The sequence below is a fragment of the Arctopsyche grandis genome, chromosome 7, assembly GCF_051622035.1.
Source record: "Arctopsyche grandis isolate Sample6627 chromosome 7, ASM5162203v2, whole genome shotgun sequence".
Lineage (NCBI taxonomy): Eukaryota > Metazoa > Arthropoda > Insecta > Trichoptera > Hydropsychidae > Arctopsyche > Arctopsyche grandis.
This window is the reverse complement of record NC_135361.1, coordinates 21754644-21775119: the sequence shown is the minus strand read 5'-3', so window position 1 is coordinate 21775119 and position 20476 is coordinate 21754644. Positions and strand designations below refer to the sequence as shown.

The 20476-nt window shown below is 33.5% G+C and overlaps 1 protein-coding gene across 1 annotated transcript in view; it reads left to right on the top strand.

The window, feature by feature from the left end:
• Dys (Dystrophin) overlaps positions 1 to 20476 on the top strand; it is a 580264-nt gene that overhangs the window by 219508 nt on the left and 340280 nt on the right. The window contains exon 36 of the mRNA XM_077434849.1: positions 18787 to 18998. Coding sequence (XP_077290975.1) covers positions 18787 to 18998 — 212 coding nt within the window. The remainder of the gene's footprint in view (positions 1 to 18786; positions 18999 to 20476) is intronic.

The following is a 20476-nucleotide window of genomic DNA, read 5'->3' as shown; positions in this document are numbered from 1 at the left end:
TGTTTTTTTTTTTTTAAATAACTTATGTTAAAACGCAGTACATAAAGATTTCTAATTTTGCGTAAAATTATTTAGTCATAAATTTTTATTTTATGACGTGTGTTTATTAATGTGATTTGCACATCGATGCGTTCATATTTATGTGATTTATTTTTACATGAAAATTATGTATCATTTTCTTCTATTTTTTGCTTTTGAATCGTTTTGATAAAATTAATAACCCTTATCCTTCTTATTTTCAATAGGGAAAATGTATTTGCAACTTAATTTCCTTCGTTCGTATCTTACTCGTGCCGGATATGATTTATGGCGTTCATTCTTTTAACGTTTGAACGCCTTTTTTATAACTTTAATAACACGAAAACACCCTTTAAATTTCGATATCGTATAGGTAAAATATTCGAGAAGTATAGTTTCGATATTACATTCATTAATCTTGTACGTAAAAAATATATGTACGTTTATATATTTGACATCGAATACTCAGAATAATGAGTGAAATTCGCTATTCGTTCGAATGCTGACTGAAGTAGTGAATGTTTTTCACCTTTACTGGGAAGGGCCTGGCGGAAAATATAACCACCTCTTTCCACCCCTTTTAGCGATGATTAATCAAGGGCTAAAGAGATTTTTTTCACGGTGAGAATTTTTCACGGAGGGGGAGATGAGTGTATATAAAATTGGAAAGAGGAAAAAAAACACTCAAGATACTTACTCGAAAATTTTCGACGGAAATAGGAAAGTTCAAACGGATTTCAACGTTGTTATCTTATTTAAACTTTTCCTAGATGGCGGGGGAGAAGCATGAATTTATGCTGAGAGTTGTGTTGTTTCATTTAACGTAACGGTCAAAGTTCTTCAAACTTCGTGTGTAATTTTGAGCTGTCTTGTCATATATGGCAGTAGTTTCGAACCTTGTCTATTTCATAGTCAAGTACCATGATCATTCCTGACAATTTATTCATACAATATTCTATTTCATGTACGTAATTGTTTTCACTGAGTCGTTGATTAAATCGCGTGTCACGATTAATCGTTCTATGCCTCGATTACTTATTAAATATTCGTCACGCTAATGAAGCCTTCCGATTGAAATTTGCTTATTTATTTTGAACTTTCATCAAATTAATTATGCTGCCAAATATTCAATCAAACGTCCTGATATTTAAAAACAACCATTCGTTCGTGTAATGACGATGAGTGCGCAACATCATTATACATACGTACATAGTTTCATCGTTTAATCTCGACACTATTATTTGGGTTGAATTTTTGCTCTGTGGTAATTTTTCACTTTTGCTCTCTCTTTTTACGCCGTATTTTTCCTTCTCCTTTACTGCCGAACTTTTTAATTAATGAGTGGGCTTCACTTTGAGAAAAGTAAAAGAAGTGGAGTTCTTTTGTCAGTATATTTTATTTGCACGGCCCTTCCTGTTTTTATGTGCGGCGATAATTTTCGATGTAATGTGATTATATAAATCATATAGTAAATTAAAAAATAATTTTTCGATGTATTTTATTTTTGTGGATTGTGTATATGATTTTTCTTATACATTTTAAGTTATACATATTATATTAAGATTTTACAAATATGGCAAATGAGAAACTGATATCAAAATTTGATCTTCAAAATTACTATCGAGAAAATCGAGGCATGTCTCTGTTTATTTTATACATTTTGTTTTATACGTCATTCATTAACTAAATGTACGATTTTGTAGTTTTCTGTCCTCCATGACGAGCTTGTTATGGGTTGACCTACTCTTTTTCGCATTATCATTCGAACTCTATTATTAACTATAATTTGGACAGCAACTACTGGCTATAGTATACTTACATAGATATGTATAAAGCCAGCAGTATAATTCGGTATTTGCGTTAATGCTAACCACCAAGAGGTTCTCGGGTTCAATTCTTGGTTTGAAGTCGATTGAAAAATAATTTATTCGGTATAAATTATTTACTCGGAAAAATAAGTATTTTCGCTAGTATTGCTGGTCAGACTTGATATTTGCGATTCAAAGTCGATTGTTTCCTATCAGAGTTTGCCAATTTATCTGATTTCATTTTGGAAAAGGTTCCTCATCGAATTTGAAAACTCATCCTATCCATTATGTCACCACTATGTTCATATCTGAATATTTAATTTTTATTTTTATTCAATTAAAGCGACTAGTATACTATACAGATCAAGAAACACACAAAATTAAATATAATACATTCTTATTATATACTTTTTACATTATAGACGACATCTATGGTCTAACATTGCACAGTGCATTGTAAGCATTTTTATATGATACAATCAGCAAGTTTCTATAAAATAAGAGTTTTTATACGATAATCATCCACAGAGTCATCTATGGAGAAATTTTCGCAGCATTTTTTTATACAAACCACCGGTTTGAGACGCTGAACAACTCAAGGTTTGCGAGAGAAATTGGGGAGGAATGTTAATATTACAGGAACCGTTTCAATGAAAATCAGAAAAATCGGATAACTCTGATAAAAAACGATTGACCTCGAGTCACAAACCAAGGTCTGGCCAGTAACTGGACTCGAAAGTAAGAATCGAAATTTTTTTTTGTGGCACTTGTGCAGTTGTGAATCAGGGTCAATGGAAAACTTATTAATGATGCGATATGATTTTCGATGTTTCGTCGGTTTCTTCATTTTTTCCATGACACTGCTCGAAAGCATAATATGGTAACTAGTAGTCCACGCCGCTGGTATTATAATCTATGAATTTGTATATGTACAAGTTTAAGACCATAGTTGTCGCCCAGGGGCAGCCTGTAATGGCATCATGCGTAATAGATAAATTTAAAATGAAATATTAAATCAAGTATACATTTTTAATGTTTAAACGAGTTATTACTTAAAAATTATTTTAGTCTATATTTATGTATGTACATATTACATGATTGTATTTGAATATATTTTCGCAACCAAAACATCATTCCGTGTTCTGGGGTGCGTACATATCGTTCTGTTATGTATTTAAACATTTATAATATTTTATTTAGTCAACGCAGATCAAAAAATAAAGTCTTTCGTATAGAATAAACACGACATATTTTTCTTCGCGATTGTTCTTTATCATTCATTGTTTTTTTTTGTATTATTCTTTTTTTGTATTTTTTTTGAGCATGTCAATCGTTCACTTTCAATGTAAGATTAAACAATATCATTTCGTATTTCTTCTTCCGTGTATGAATAGTAAGGAGAGCTTGTTTACTGGCGCGCGTTTCCTTTGATATCTCATTTTACGTTGTATGGAAAGTAGCGCTCGTTTTCCCATGGCTCGTTTTCCATAGGATTCGTTTCGCAGCAAACGCTTTTCTTCCACTACTACGTACTTTTTTTCACTATATACCGTCGTTAGAATCGCTACTCTCGTGCACTATCACAGCTAGCAAGTGAGCTTTTTATGTGTCGTTGAGAAGCGCTAGCGAAAAAAAAAAAAAACAAAACCATCGCTACTTTACGTCTCATTCGAATTTTAGAACGGACAAAATTCCACGTCCCTTTTGGCGAGATTTTTCTCCATCTCAGCGATGTTTATGCGCGTGTTTCGACGCCCATGAATATGAAATTTCACGAGAACACGACGGGGATCTTATTTGATTATAAATTTGCGTTAAGAGTTTGCCGCGTCGTAACTCCAACGACAAAAGTGTGGAAGGTTTCCGGTTCATTGGTCGGGGCAGGTTTGGAGGCTGCGAAGGGAAATCTTGCGAAAGTATATAATATATCGATTTTAGCACATTCTCACGCCTTGCGAGTCGTTTTAATCGTATTTAATGTGGGTACTTAAACGACTATGCTTTTTCACATACTTACATACATGTGTGTTCATAAACTTTAATTTCCTTTTTTTATTGGCCGTAGTATAAATTAGTTTTGTATCAAATTTTATTATATGAAACTAGTTTAAATTCAGCATGTAAACCCAGACAAGAGTCTACATAAATTCGAATGTGTGTTTGTCTTTTAAATAAATCGCGTTTCTCTAGAGACAACATGACATATAAGTAGAAATTGTAAGCTTCGAGTTTTCCTTTTTGTTCGCTACTGCAGACTTGTTATTTCTATGTAAATATCGTAGTGTATTAACATGTAGAATATAAATACATATTAAATTTTAAATTTCGTTAGCATAATACATTTATTTACATATATTGAGATGAGCATTGTTGTTCGGTTAACCAAGACAAATTAATTAATTAACCGACAGAGAGCTCAAAGCCTCTCTAGGATATCAAGTGTCTCCCGTCTTTACACACACGCGATGTGAAAGCTCAGATGAAATCAAAGCCTAATTAAGAAAGAGACTATCGCTCATCTGTCTCGAGTTAGGTGTTTAAAAGCTCAAAACATTAGCGTATCGATTTATGTACATATGTAATCGCGACGTTTTTAATCATTTCGAATGCACTGTTTTGCTGTGCTTTTTATCACTGCGTGAAATTTTGTTATAAATCAAACAAATAATATTTACTTAGTGGAATTAAAATCCGTTGCGCGGGTCCTTTTTCAATTATCTCCGTTCGGCTTTGCATTTATAAATATGTATCGATTTCCCGATAATCCTTTTATCTGGGGTGCTGATTCTTCCAATCTGTGGCCGAATTCCTTGTGGAAATTGGGGGAAATTTCTGCTGAATGCGTTGCGTTTGATAAGTCCGAATACGAATTCGGTATACATATGTATGTATGTATGTATAATATATGTATATATACCTTTATGTATATATATATATATATATATATATATATATATATATATATATATATATATATATATATATATATATATATATATATATATATATATATGTATATAGAATTTTCGCTCCGCTTCCAATAATCATATAATGATTAGGAATTATTGTACCTATATACTTTTCTACCTAGACGTGTATTTCTTCAGGTGTCTATTATCGATTTACCAACTTATATTTATGAACATGGAGTGCTTTTTTAACAAAAAAAATGTCAGCATCCGAGGCGAGGATTACTTCAATATTTTAATATTTAATCAATTTGAATCAGCCACCATCTAGAATGTATCTCAATATTTCAATATTTAATCAATTTGAATCAGTCACCGTCTAGAATGTATCTATGTATGTTTGTTTGAAAATACAGACTATGCAAAGAGTCCAATACATGTACATACGTACCAAAGTGTCCAATTTATCTTAATTTTCGTTTACCGGTCATCCGATAAATTTTTACCAATTACCGGCTTACGGGTAAATTACCAGATTTTTCAATTATAAGAAAACATTGTTTATTCACACTATCTTCCGATAGTTGTGACTTAATTTTTCAAGGCATTTTTTCAATTTTATTTCATTTCATAAAAAAAGTCATTTCCTTTGTTACAATTACTTTGTTTTTTTTTCTGTGTAGGTTCCTTTCCCAAACTTAGTTTTTTTAACTGAAGCCTTTCTTTTACTTATAACATATGTACATACATACATTTAGTCGTAGATGGAACTACTGCAATACCATAATCGTAATCTGAAACTGATATATTTATTAAATTTTCCTCGTAAATCCGTTCTATAACTTCTACTATTATTTTCATTCATGTATATTTTTGTCCTGGATGGATCACTTGGTCAGTCCAGTGAAGTCAGAAGATGAAATAAAGGAGAGGAATGTGATAAAACGCAGTGTTTTGTTAACGATAAATTACCGAGATATTTTTTCGGCACACGTGTCCCTATTTGTCCCTATTTATATTGTATTGAGTTTTATTTGAAGTTTGAAATTCTTTTTTCAAAACCTATTTTTAGTATATATGTACTACGCATTTGATTGTGCTAGATTTTGTTGTTATTTTCTTATTCTGAAGTTTGTTTGTCTAGATATAGTGTTATGGAGTTGCCATGTGATGTTTAGGCGTAGCGAATGGTAAACACATTAACGACCAGGGTAGCAATTATCTGCCGCAAACAGTTGGCAATTACGTGAGCCGGCGGGTAGGGTGTTGAACCGTCACCCAACCACCCCCAAAAACCATCCAACTTTTCCCGTACTGGTGCGTTCGTGTTGTCGTGTTTGTATGAATGAAAATTTTATCGCTCAAATCGGATAATTTACCAGTGAAAAACCATAAATTTCACACGAACATATTGTTTTTTGTTTTTTTTTTCCACATTGAAATCTATCGACTGTGTGTTTTGTCTGACCGCAAAGTATTTGACGCATTTTCGTATCTGATTTTATCTTTTTTCACAATTATGTATAACTATAGCGAGTTTGTTTCGAATGTATGGACATACATATATAACGGTTTTCTAATTAATTTTCATTAGGTTATCAAACGAAAATGGGAAAATTTATGCATAAAAATCAAATTATGTATAATTAAACGATATCATGAATCATATTCTACTTCAAAAATATAAAAATAACATTAATAGAGGAATACTTCAACAAGCTCGATATGGATATAACGTTGTTTGATTTAAAAAAATCATTCGCTTTGGTATCCTATTGGGCTTTGTAAATTTCCGACAACCGGAAGTGCTAGTTTACTCTTGCGTCATATTTGATTTTTTCGGACGCTTTTTATCTACTATTATTTTCTTTTACAGGAAATTAAAATTGATTTGAGTACACGTGCTGTTTCCATAAATGGACTGATGTGTAAAATAATACAGTGTACACAACCTGCGGCTTAAATTTGCATGAATATTATTTTACATAATTTACAATATCAGAATCTTCCTTGAGTTATGTTTATATTGTTTAAGATTATTTGATCTTAATGTTATTCCGAGTTTCTCTCGCATCCTGTAACTTCTCATAAATTTGTGCATTAATTTAAATTCATTTGTATGCTAGCTCAGTGGGTAGAACGTTCTACTGATGTAGTCTAATATACGGAATACATATGCACATATTTAATTTTTTTTTTATTTTTATAAAAAAATTGAGATGAAATTATATGAAAGTTTTATTATAATTAAGACCGTTCCTTGTCAGAATTGACATTACTAAGTATTCATCCTAAACTGAAATATAATTATTATTTCTCAAAGATTGAATAACGAATAGCGTATAAACTTATCCCTCTCGTTATAAAAGTTAATACAAAAAAATGTGTTGTTAAATTATATAATAAAAAGTATCCGCACGCTTTCATTGTGTATTTGTATGGTGTAATATAAAATATCCTATGATTTGGGACCATAAATAACATACATATTGTATTTCCATTAATATTTTAAGCGAACTATAGAGCCTTGTAGTTTTCTAAGAAATAATATATAAAATGTTTCAAATATTATATAATATGTATTTCAATATTCGTATTTTCTCATGCTGAAGAGCTTTGAATAGATCAAACAAGGGGGATTACCCCACGCCTTTCCCATTGAATTTTCTCTTCTTTGTTGTCACATTCTCGATATTTATATTATGTTTTGAGAAGAGCTGTTAAACAACACCCATAAACATTTATCCTTCTTTTCTTGTATCGCCAGATGGTACTTTCGCTATACACGCGAACTATTCGTACATATGTACATTCAATACGATCTTTTATGTTTTTATTTTTAAACTTTTTTGAATGCGAGCTAGTTATATATAGATTCATTATTTACCTATATATATATACAAATCACGTCTTTCTTTATATTAATCCGCTTCCACGTCGGTAACATTTGCTTAAATAAGCAGTGTTTATTGGGGCCATGTGTCGGCTGCAACACGTGGCCTAGTGTCGCGTCTGGTTCTCATTATCTCTCGCTAATACCGAAATATGTCCAGGTTCTTCGGCAGAAAATAGGAAAAGCGTAGGTCTCTTTATGACTACGTTAACGACGGTCGTAACGGCGACTACCAATCAGAATTAACAACCTTTTTATTGTCGTCCACATTCGCCTAACGGCCACTCCAATCCCCTCATATACATCCATTTATCGCCAAATTTCCCGGATAATTATCGCCGTTAAAACAAGTCGCACGTTATATTGAATTTTCGAGTCGGGTTATTACGCGTGTGTTGGAGTTTTTTTTCCACGCTTTTCAGCCGCATTGCTCGTGCATGTGTCTACATATTATGCTTTCAGCAATCTTGTGTACACAGAATGTTCAACTGATCAAAGAAAATGGCAATCGTCGCTCGATCGAACCGATGTATTACACATATACGGACGTCGAAACCCAGTAAATAAATTCGCTACGTGATATCAATTTATCTCATAATATTTTGAAAATAAAAAGCATTTGAAGTCTATGGATGGGGTGCTACTAAAAAGTGCGTTGAACCTTGAGTCCGAATGATTTTACAAATGGTTAGTGTGTTTTGCGAAAATTCAGTGATAATATGTAGATACATAAAAATTGACCGGTTATTAAACCACTTATTGCTTTAAGTTTTTTTTGCAGACAGACAATATTCAAGCAGTTAGTGACCATTAATTAATATATAAATTACTGATTATCTATTTACTGAAAAAATCAAACAAAGCCACTGATAAAATAAATTTAGGTATATACAAGTCATTGGAAAGACTTTTTCTTTAGTTATTCTGGTGTAGAAGATTTGATTACTGACTATATACATATATATGTATGACTTTATAGATTGAATATATACATATTATATATGATTTTAGAATGTTTATACAGTTCGTTGGGATGAATATTTAGCAATGTAATGTTCGTATGAAATATCTTAAAAAAGACGGAAAATTTTCACTTATACATATATCGTAAGTCATATTATATATTTCTATTACGAGATTCTATTATCAAGAACTAGATTGCGTTTTAAACCTAATTTAACTATGATTCAATTTAACCATTGGTGCCATGACAGGTTGCCATATAGCGACACCTACGGCCAAATTTTGTACATAAGTACTAAACAATTCGTAACATATTCTACAATGTAGGTATATTTGATAATCAACAAATTCGGATTTTGGAGAAACAGAGGGGAGGAGGGGAGGGTGGCGATTTTGATTTGATCCGTATCAACAATTAATACTTTAATGATCGCATTTATCTCGAGAAAACTTTTTAAGTTAGAAAAAATTTGCAAATTCTAACAGCAGACGGTCGCTTTGGATTAAATCACAATTCAGATCTTGCCAATTGCCTATATAAATTTAATAATTTCTTGATTCCTGGTGGGATCTGAACTCTCGACCTCTCTACCGGTAAATAATGGCCAATAGTCACTGTTTATATCGAGGTAATTATTTAATGCCACATAAATCTACCTGTTGCTGGTGTTATCTATGCAATTTTAATGTTTATACGCTTGATCGAAATAGAAGGAATGATTTTAAAAATTGTCAGATCGCTATAAAACGATAGTTGATGTGGAATAATACACTGTATGTACGTTCGTTGTATTTTTTGGCCAGACATATGAGATTAACGCGAGCGTAAATAACTTGTTTATACTCGAGAGATCTTTAGCGTTCGAAGGTAGATAGATACCTATATTAGATGTTAGGGGTGGGCCTTACGGTGGCTCGAGGCGAGGGGTTATTTTGACAGGCTTTTTCCATTACTATAGCAGAAGTGGGATCGTAAAAGCCCTGCGACGTTAAGTGAATATTACTATTCCCAGGAAACAAAATTATATCTTTTGTGTCGCGTCGTCGCCGCAATTCTTCGTTTGTTCGAGTTTTTTCCCCGTTCAATTTAGGCTAGAGTTCGTAGCTGTGTTTATTAGATTGGTACATACATACACACATAGATTATTGACGTCAAAGCTCATCAATTTTGATTGGATGTGTGCGGATATCTTGTTGGAAAATGTCCATGAATAGTGATGAGTGCATGTGAGGTGCAAATTCGATGTATGTATCTACCTATATATGATTATGTTTGCCTCATTTGAATTTTTGATATATGCATTGAACTCTCAACTAATGCATATGTAATAGTCCTCTTTGTTCATACGCAATGTTTGCTATTTTTGAATTATTTTATAATCGGCTTCATTTGAACTAATATTACATAGTACCTTGGATAGATCAACACTATAAAATAAATCTATAAAAATTTGTTTAAGGATAATAAACAAGATGAAATCTCTATAAAGGTTCATTTTCTATTAAATACATACTGCATATATATGTAATATATTTTGAGTAGTTGGAATATATTCCATCTAACCAGGTACCAACTACCGGTATAGTTGAAGTGTATTTGAAGTTGTGATATATTTTGGCTAGTTGGAAAGTATTTTGTATAACCCACGTAAGTCGATTCACATGGCCAATTACATTCCAACTGGTCAAAATATATTACAACTAAAATTACATTTCAACTATAAGTAACTACCAGGTTAGGCTTTCGTGAAAAGTCGACTAGTAAATTGAGTTTAAAAGTCACATTTTTGTTTTGAACACATTTTTAGAGTTATCGTAATACAATACTGATTACCATAATTTGTATACATCGTAATACAATACATAGCAAATATTTACGCATTATTGAATTCTAAAAAATTCGTAAAAACATCACAACTGTCAAAACTGTTATATTTTAACTGGCGCACATTGTTCAAAGTGTATTTGCACTATAGATTTATAATTTACGAGTTGAATTTTATTCGAATATGAATGACTTAAAACGCCAGTTGGAATATATTACAACTGAAAATACACTTCGACTGTAACATATACAAATATACAGTAAATTTCTGTAGACGCGCGACATGGAAGTATCATTAGTACATTATCTATGGGCGTGATCACATATAACTTGTATGAATGCACCCATAGAAAATTCTAACGACATTTTTCCGTCGCATGTTCGCTGGTATTTCCTGTGTTTATTAACAAATGTATGTTGAAAAACGTAGCATCTTTCTAAAGTCTGTTGTATGTATATCCATCAATCAATATGTAAATTATGTACGTCTGCTTATTATATATGTATATGTACATAGGTATTTATAATTTAGTTTTTTTCATTCGGTGCAGTCGAATCGATGCATTCGTTTTTGAATTGCCTATAAAATCTTTTATTGCGTCACATAAAACATGAATATTGTGATTTCGTTATACGGGTGGGTGTGTCACGTTTTTTTTGTCCGGCCCTTACGTTCGTACGTGTGCGAATTTTCCCAGACCCGGGTATTTTATGGTTCGGATCCCCATTTTGGAACCTGCCGTTTTTCCTGCCAATTTTGGACGCAGTAGGTCAGTGTCCTTGCGAAAATCGCCCATGACACGTTTGCGGAACGATCTCCATCCGGCGATGAAAAGTATAGAACGCATCGCATACATAGTTTATCAAACTTTGTGACGTGACACGTCATCGATGATTGGAAAGTTTGTTTTTTTTGGTTCAATGCACGATTTATTTCTCGACTTTTATTACAAAATACGCGGGAATCTACCCGATAGCATAGCTCAGTAGTTAGCGTATGGCACTAATGACTGAGATATCCCGAGTTCGAGACCTGGTTTGACCTTGATACGCCGTATGATTCGAAGCATTTCGAATATTTAAATTCAACTCGAATATTTATTTGTGTTTGTTAATTTATCTGATTTTGTTTTTGAAACGGTTCTTCACCAAAGTGACCAACTGCCGTATAATAGTCGCCACTATTAATTAAATTTCAAATTCATAAAATTTTCGTTTGACGAAATTTGGGTTCTTATCCGATGGTTTTTTTTTTAAAGGAGTTTCCGATTTACATGTTTAAACTTGTAACACTTTTAGCTGGCTTCTAATATACTATATTTTAATAGCAAATAATCGACTGTCCTGCCCAAATCTAGAAGGGGGAGGGGGGAATATCTCCCCTCTTGCCCACCCCAAATGACGTCCCTGATATCATTATCACAATATAATGACTTATACTACTTTGGGGATATGTAAGATTATTTTTATACTCCCAAGTAGCAACATAATCCAGTGTATAATGCTAAAAAAATGAAGGGTCACGTTTTCGAGCCTTGATCCAGTGTTGCTGGCCAAACCTCAGATATATGTGACTCTAGGTCGATCGTTTCCTATAAGAATTTGCCAACTTATGTGATTTCATTGTTGAAATGGTTTTCGCCAAATTGGCAACCTATCCTCATTTGTCACCATTATTTGAATTTAATTTCAAATTTATAATCATATTATAAATTTGTATATGTACATATGTTTGTACAAAGTTGGCCATAAGCTTCGCTTTGGGGTAATTCCAAAATGACACCATAGTAAAAAAACTTAAATTCATGTCGATCATCACCACATCCGTGGGTAAGAAGCATTTCAAGGAAAACAACCGATTAAATTGGACTATAATTATATATAACTAGCCAGCTAAATACAGCCAGCAGCATAGCTTGGTCGTTAAGCTTCTGCTTAACACCGAGAGGCGCCGGATTCGATTGAAAATAATTTTTACATCTGTAGTGCTGCTGATCAGACTTGGATATTTGTGACTCCAGGTCGATAGTTTCCTATCAGAAGTTGTCATTTTTTATGATTTCATTGTTGAAACGGTTCCCGATTAAAATTGGCTAAAATCCTTCCTACCTACTATGTCACTATATCACTATTTGAGTATGATTAACGTACAATAAAATGTATGTACAATTCATAGATGTCTCGTTAATTTGCGAGTTTTTCAGTGTCTCGTAATTCAGCGACTTGTATAATAAAAAAGCTGCATTGTTTGTAATTGGCCAGGAACGCGCATTGAGGTTACCTGTAAGGCCTTCCTAGTATATGTAAAAATAACAAGAATTATTCAAGAATCAATATAAAAATATTCGAATATTTGAATTTTAATATTTGAGCACCAACTTCATTTCATAGAGCGTGTAAAGCGTCCTCTTATTTTATATTAAAATAACTTTTTTGATATATTTTATAAGGAAATGTGTTCAAAAGAGTTTGCGAAATTCTGCCGTTCGTGATCATTCATACGATTTCTGCATTTTTCCCCACGGAAATAATAATTGTAAATCGAATAATGTCGCCTCGGTCCATTTCCGTAACGGCGCGGCGTCGTTTAACGACGTCTAATCCTACATCCGGTTTAACGGTGCTCCCAGTCCCGTGTACGTAGTTTGCCTAGCCTCGACTAGTCTTCCTGCATTAGGCGTGAAAGGGTTATATGCAAATGGCTCCACCACCCTCTCCTATCTGAACGCTAATGATTTCCCCTCGGCGAAGACGTTAAATCGAATATAACGGCGCCGACGTACTTTTGTCCATTTATTTTCGTCTACTCGGATTATTCATTGTCTAGTATCACGCTTCGATGGCATGCACACATGCCGTATATATTTTTGTATACCAAAAAAATATACGTACGTACAAAAATTCTCCATTCACATACTCACAATTCTTTTTATGTACATAAGTTAATGTTACATTCCAGTACATATAATATATGATGAGCATTTGGCGCATATGTTGGTTTGTAGTATATACCGCGTGCTCGCGACTATCCAGGTGCTGATTATCCGGTTTGCGGATTATCCGTACTTGAAATAAATTCATTTTTTTATTTGGTTATTTTTGAATGAGAAAACGCTTCTGTTTCAATAGAGAGATCTTCGAAGATTGGTTCTAGACTAAATGGATTCCTGAAGTGGGAGATTTTTTAAATAGTAAAGAGTGCCACAGAATTGAAATAGTATTGCTCTTTCAAGAGCAATACTTTTCTATTTTTTTTACATAGTAAAGTATTGCTCTTTCTTATCGAAACGAAACTATGTTAAAAACAAACGACGGTTTTATGATACCTAAATTTTTACCTAGATATTACAAGACGAATTCAACCCGCGAACTAAGGCATAAATAAAACGTCTTTAGCATGCTGGTTTTGGATGCTACATATATGTATGTATATGGAATAGCAAAATCATGGTCGAAAGTGAAACACTGGTTCGATCATGGAGAAAGATTCCACGTAACGTGGAAATAGTTTTATCGGTTTTTGAAGAGATCGAGGCAAATGATATAATAATAAAAAATGCTGTATTGTTTGTAATTTGGCCAGGAAGGCGCATTGGGGTTTACCTGTAATGCCTTCCTGGTATGAAATAAAATAAATAAAATAAATAAATAAATATCTGAAACATGCAGATCAATGGAAAATTTAATTGCTTCGAAAATATTGATCGGAAAAACATCGTCGAGAGGTTTGATCGCGATTTATGAGTGATGCGGATATTTGAGTGACAGTGCGGATGATTCAGAAACGATATAAAATTGATAGTTCGGATTATCCGTGTTTTTTATTTGTCCGGTCCCTTACTCCCCAGCATTAGCCCGGATAATCGAGAGTACACTGTATTAAGTTATTCTTTGATTTTAATTTTAGATGCATTGTACGGTATGAATTCGTTACAGTCGCTTTTCAGTTTGTCGCCTCGATTTAGTGAAAATTTACAAAGCGTCCTGCTTCATCCGACGAAAGCTGTAATCTAATTTCCTTAAGTTTACAAGACGCGGTAAACTTGAGGGAAAGCTCCATTTTGTACTGCACAAGTTTTTACAGTTGCAGTCAATCTATTCATTAGTATGAATAGATACACAGACGTACGCTACTTTGTCTAATGGATTTTTAAATGCAATTTATATATTATATGTACATACATAACTAACAACTCAATACACAATGATATGTATCATTATTGAAATATAAAAAATCTCAACGTGTATGAGACTATCTCGATAATGTTTAGAATAGTCTATTATGAGACGTTACACGTCTTTATTTATTTTTACATGTATCTTACCTACGTATATATAAATACCTATTTATAAAAAAATCAGACAGTAGTGACAATTTTAATACAAATAAGAGTCAATTTCTGAGGAATCGTTTCCAAATTGCCAAGTATTGCTAAACTCTGGTAGGAAACGATCGACATAGTTGGCATAAATATCAAAATCTAAGCAGCAGCTCTACAGATGTATGCGTATGTATGCATTAAAGTCCGTTTATATTATTCAGCACTGCACGTCAACAGTTCGGGATACCACTGCGCGGAAAAGACTACTTCTAACAGTATCGCCTGTTTTCGGCCCTTTCATACTTGTTTTGGACGAATGCAAGGCAAGATCGGCTTACATATTTATTTAATCGAACATGTACACTCGCCTTTACAAATCGCTTCAAAGCGACGAGTGTACATGATATAATACAATCAATCAATATACATAAGCATTTATACAAATGCAAATTCATACAAACATCCACAGTGACATATATGGAGAATTTTTTACAGCATTTTTATAATAAAATTGACGAATCTCAAGACGCTGAATAACTTGAGATTAACAAGAGAGATAGGAAAAGGGATGGCAATTTTTACAGAAACTGTTTCAATGAAAATCAGAAAAATTGTAAAAATCTGATAAGAAACGACCGACCTGGATCAAAAAACCAATGTTTAGCCAACAGCGGGGCTGTAGTGGGACTCGAACCCGTGACCGTTTAAAATAATATTCATAAGCATGAAAGCGCTTTCGTTACTACGGGTGCACTCGCCACTATGTCTTCACGTCATGGGTGAATATTTCCACGATGGCCAAAGAAAACCGGTTCAGCTTGATACGTTTAGGTGACATGTACTGTCTTATTGTATGAATAGATCGTGTCGGTTACTGCTGCTACGGATACGTTACTACCTCATTACTAAGCATATGAATGTGTCTACATAGAATGTACCAAAGAATATTTATCGTTCTGCTGTATACTTCCCGGTCTGTGCTTTGCTAATATAAATGAACTCGGATACGAACATAGAGTATCGTATTATAAGTTTTTGAATTAATATGAAGTTATTTTCAAACTAACATTAAATATTCTCCATATTACATACATACATATGTGTATGATATCTAGTTCAAATTCAGATTTACAATTCTAAATACGACTACCTTCTGCTTCGTTTTTGCTAGCATATGTGAATATCATTGAGAATGCGTTTCGACGGCAAAAAAAGGAAGACATTTTCATACGTAGAATATGAAAATTTTATTCATGAAAATGCAGTGCATTTCCTCGCTATGTATTCATGACGACGCGAATGGTGGAGTTCGACAGCTCCGCAGAATTGTCCTGCTGGAATGAGGCCGTGTCGTTTGGCACCATCTGCTACCATCTCCTGCACTGCTACGTATCTACCACTTCCACTTGTAAACTTCATGGTCTTATAATATGCACTATATATGTATGTACTTAGTATGTCACGTGTGTTGAATTTCCAGTACTAGACTTGAAATGTAGTTGGTTTGTGTCGCTGAGAATTATCGTTGCGGGCGCGCAGCAGCACGGCAAAGTTAGTTTCGGTTGTGTCCAACTACCCTCCCCCCCGACTTTTGTTTTATCACTCGGGAAACTGTGGTTTAACGGCAGTTTGGATTCAAATGTGAACGCATTACAATAGAGATTGGCCCAGCCTCTCACAGGTATGCGAAACCATTAGCTAAATTTCAAACTACATGTCAAAATCCGCGTGCAATAATGGAAATGAGTGCTGCCAGTATAACACGATGCCTGTTCTTTTAGAAGCTCTTACATATCTGTAATTTTTACTAATAATATTTTAATGAAATATCAAATCGTAATCAACCTTATATAGTTTTCAATTCGTTGTTGGTTGGATATTTCATATATTTACTACATTTTCTATATATTATCGGTACTTAAGTATATTTTATGGACATATTTGTGATGTTTTACAAATAGATTGAACCAAAGGCTTCATTTTTTTTATTTTTATACAAAAAATATTTTATCATTTAGTAAAGTCATTTTAATTTCAATAATGAAATTGCAATTAAAATTTGAAGTCGATTGAAGTTGCCAAAAAATTGAACCAATTGTCTTTAAATAAATTGGTACGTCATCGATAGAAAAATATTGACATACTTTTTTTAACGTCAATGTGTTTTTAACAGGGTTGTGGAGTCGCATCAAAATTATCCGATTCCTACTGTATTTTTGGATTCGATTCTGACTCCAACTTGATCGATTTTAATAATATCGACTTGCCAACGCATACAATTATTAGTAGTAAATGCAATAGGGATTTTCAAAATATAAAAAAAAAATTATATTTTGTAATGTAACCCAATTCATTGAATTATTTGTGAATAATACAAATACAAAGTAAATACATTCACTGTATGTGTATGAATTTCATACTCTTTTTTGAATGGAAATTTTCCGAATTAAATTAAATTATTGTTCGGTGCATTTCACGCGTGTGCGTTATGTTATATTCCTACATACATATCATCCATTGAATTTGAATTCCTCTCGCGTGAAAATAAAATTTATTGTTCTCTGGTTGGTGGCTGAAAACAGGTAACTCTGCAGACGCTTTTATCTATTATATAGAGGTTCTCTCCTTTTGTTCTATAAATCTCCATCGGAGAGGGATACACCGGAAACATATTTAGGGGTAGTAATTGAAGGAGAATTTATGTCGAGAGTCTCTGCACTATCCCTTAAGGAAAATAAGGAATTCTTGCCGTTAATTTCCCCCAAGTACACCCGACTATACGGTTGCTTAATTAAAACTTGAACAACAGAAAAAAACCATCGGAAAAAATATATATAGCCATAAAACGAAAAATTTTGTTCGTTAAATTATTCATATACCGCTGATGTTGATTGTCTCGAGCAAACATTTAAACTTTTCCATATAAAAATTTCCATTTAAAATTAACATACTATATTTTATACGAGACGACATTTCTATGGATTTATTCTTTGTTTAAAATGAAAATTTCTGGTAATTTTTTCAGTTACCGGTTTTCCGGAATTCGTCACCAGCCCTCAATTGTTGCATTTGAGGTCCTGCCTGAAAGGTAGATAAAAGAAAAAGAAATCACGGAATCACGAAAATATACATATATAATACAAAAAGGAATAAGAGGGTGTTTCTAGGTTTTATTGAAAGCTTTTGGCAGTTCACGGTGTACATTTACATATCACACGCAATAATAATGTAATATATGTGTAACAATGGGAAATAACGAATATTATATAACGACACTGCAAAAATAAATGGCAACGATATTAACATAAGTAGTAATTAGCACAATTATTATTGGGTGTTACGGTACTAAAACGCTAAAGCTGTTACGTGGATTATTCCGGGACTAAATGTCTACTTTATTTTATACTTTGTACAATAAAATAATAAATAGAGCATGAATCGAGAAATACTTCTCATAATACTTGAATTAACCTTAAATTTAATTGAAAATATAGCGTAATTGATCTTAACATTTCTTCGTTTTTCTGTAACCATTCAATTCATACGAGTGCCTTGTATAGGTCGTTGTAGCATACATTTCATATATGGTTCACAATTAAATTTCTCAATGAATTTATTACACTATTTTATCTACGTGTGTAATAAAGCGACGCATGATGTGAATACTAATTGAAAATTATAATAAAATTCATAACAAACATTTGTGTATATATACAGAGCATGTCTATTTTTATTTTGCACTTATTTTAATTAGAATATTAGGCATGGTTTTACTGAATTTGTATGAGAAAATATCTTGCGTTATTTTTGGAGGAGAAAAGCACGATATTTATTTATACATTTATGGGTCACAGTTGAAGATTTCTTTCGTGACGTTGATGTCAAATTGTTGGCGTTTGAAACAACCGAGCTATTTTGTATATATTTCTTCGGAAAATTTTGTACTGAGCCGCATGTCTAATTTGGGTTGAGTTTTGTACAAATTGCAAACGATTTTTTTAAAGAAAATTAACGCTCTCGTTTAATGTGTGCTATTTTTCATTTACAGTGACTAAATTGCGTGAACACTGGGACGAGACAAATTGCAAGGTTATGCAGAGGAAGACGCAGTTGGACGCCATGCTGGGCGATTCCCAAAAGTACGATGCAAAACGACAAGAAAACGAAGCTTGGTTGCATAGGATGGAAGCTCGTTTGGACAGGATGGCAATACCAGCTTACACTGCCGATGTTTTGGAATCGCAACTTAGAGAACAGAGGGTAGGTTTCAACATATAAAACAAAATTGTAGACCATGAGCTCCTTTTTTGACTGGCGTATCCTTTGGCAGCTCATTTCCATACATTGTTCCTTTCATATGCTTATGAATCCTCACTATACTCTTTATATCTTGAAAAATGTTTATAATTTAATAAGCCTGTTCCCCCATATCTGTGCTTGAAGAAGCTCGTACATATTTAAATCTTTGTTATGCTACTTCATTAATTTATTTTTATATTCGACGTCAAGTTGGTATAAGAAAACGTTTCACGCAACTTTTGGGAAAAGGTACTTTTCCACGTACTGTTTTAAATTCGACTCATTTTACTTTTGACAACAAGCAGCTCATATTTGAACTGTATATATGTCTGTATGTATGTATGTGTGTACATATGTTGTAAGAGATTGGGTGTAAATCAACGTTTCCATGACCAAGAAATCAACCCTTTTGTTGTTGACCGGCGAAGTTTTCACTGACCCGTACCCGATCTCACTTGTCCCTTTTCCATTTTCCAGAAACGACACGCCATTGTCGACAACTTTTCTTGTGATCTTCTGTTGAAATAAAAATCGACGAGCGTTGAAGGGGTTGGGACGCATTGTTGTCCGGGCGGACTTCTTAATTGGTTTCGCTTCGAGTTCAATAGATTTTTTTTCACCATCATCATCATCATCATCACCATTATTTATTCGGTTCGATGCCTGCGTAATATTCATCGAAGCTTTCGCTTAGTAATAATAATTCGCCGAACTTGTTACGTCGACCGATTCTTATCGCTTCAAGTTATTCTCTGCTCAATTTATCTTCCATTATATAATATGTAGATGGTATTGTCGAAGACTCTGCACTAATAAATCTCGTTTATAATGTCAACCGAGTAATTTATGTGGCGGTAATTTTATTTCGCGTTAAAAATGTTACTCAAAAAGCGCTAGCGCGAATCTTAGTGCCGCAGTAATAACGTACACGAAGGGGAGGGGTGAGGATTAAAATTACTTGGAATAAAAAATATCTCACTAGAAGGATTTTCACTAAAAGACATTTCCCATAACGGCACTTTTATGGCTTGTAATTTTCCCAAAAAATATCCCCCTCACCTGGAGGATAATGGTCCTGGAAGGAGATGGAAAACGCACAACGGAAAGAGGATCCCGATGATTAAAGGCACGGGACACGCGCACTATGCGAAAAACATTTTCCTCTCACCACTGCCGACTGACTGATTGCAAATAATCAGATCGTGATTGATGTCATCAATCATCGGCCCGGATTCGATTAACATCGCTTTTATCCTTTGTGGAGCTACATGATGGATATTTAGCTTTTATTTGTGCGGATTTTAAAGGCCCTGTAATCGATTTGTCGACCGTGTTTTTATTATCCAGCGTTGGAGAGGCCGATCCTAAGTGGTCCCGGCATTGAAGGGTAGGCCGGAAAAGGAAGACGAGTTTTCCTTTCATAGGATTTATTTTGGACG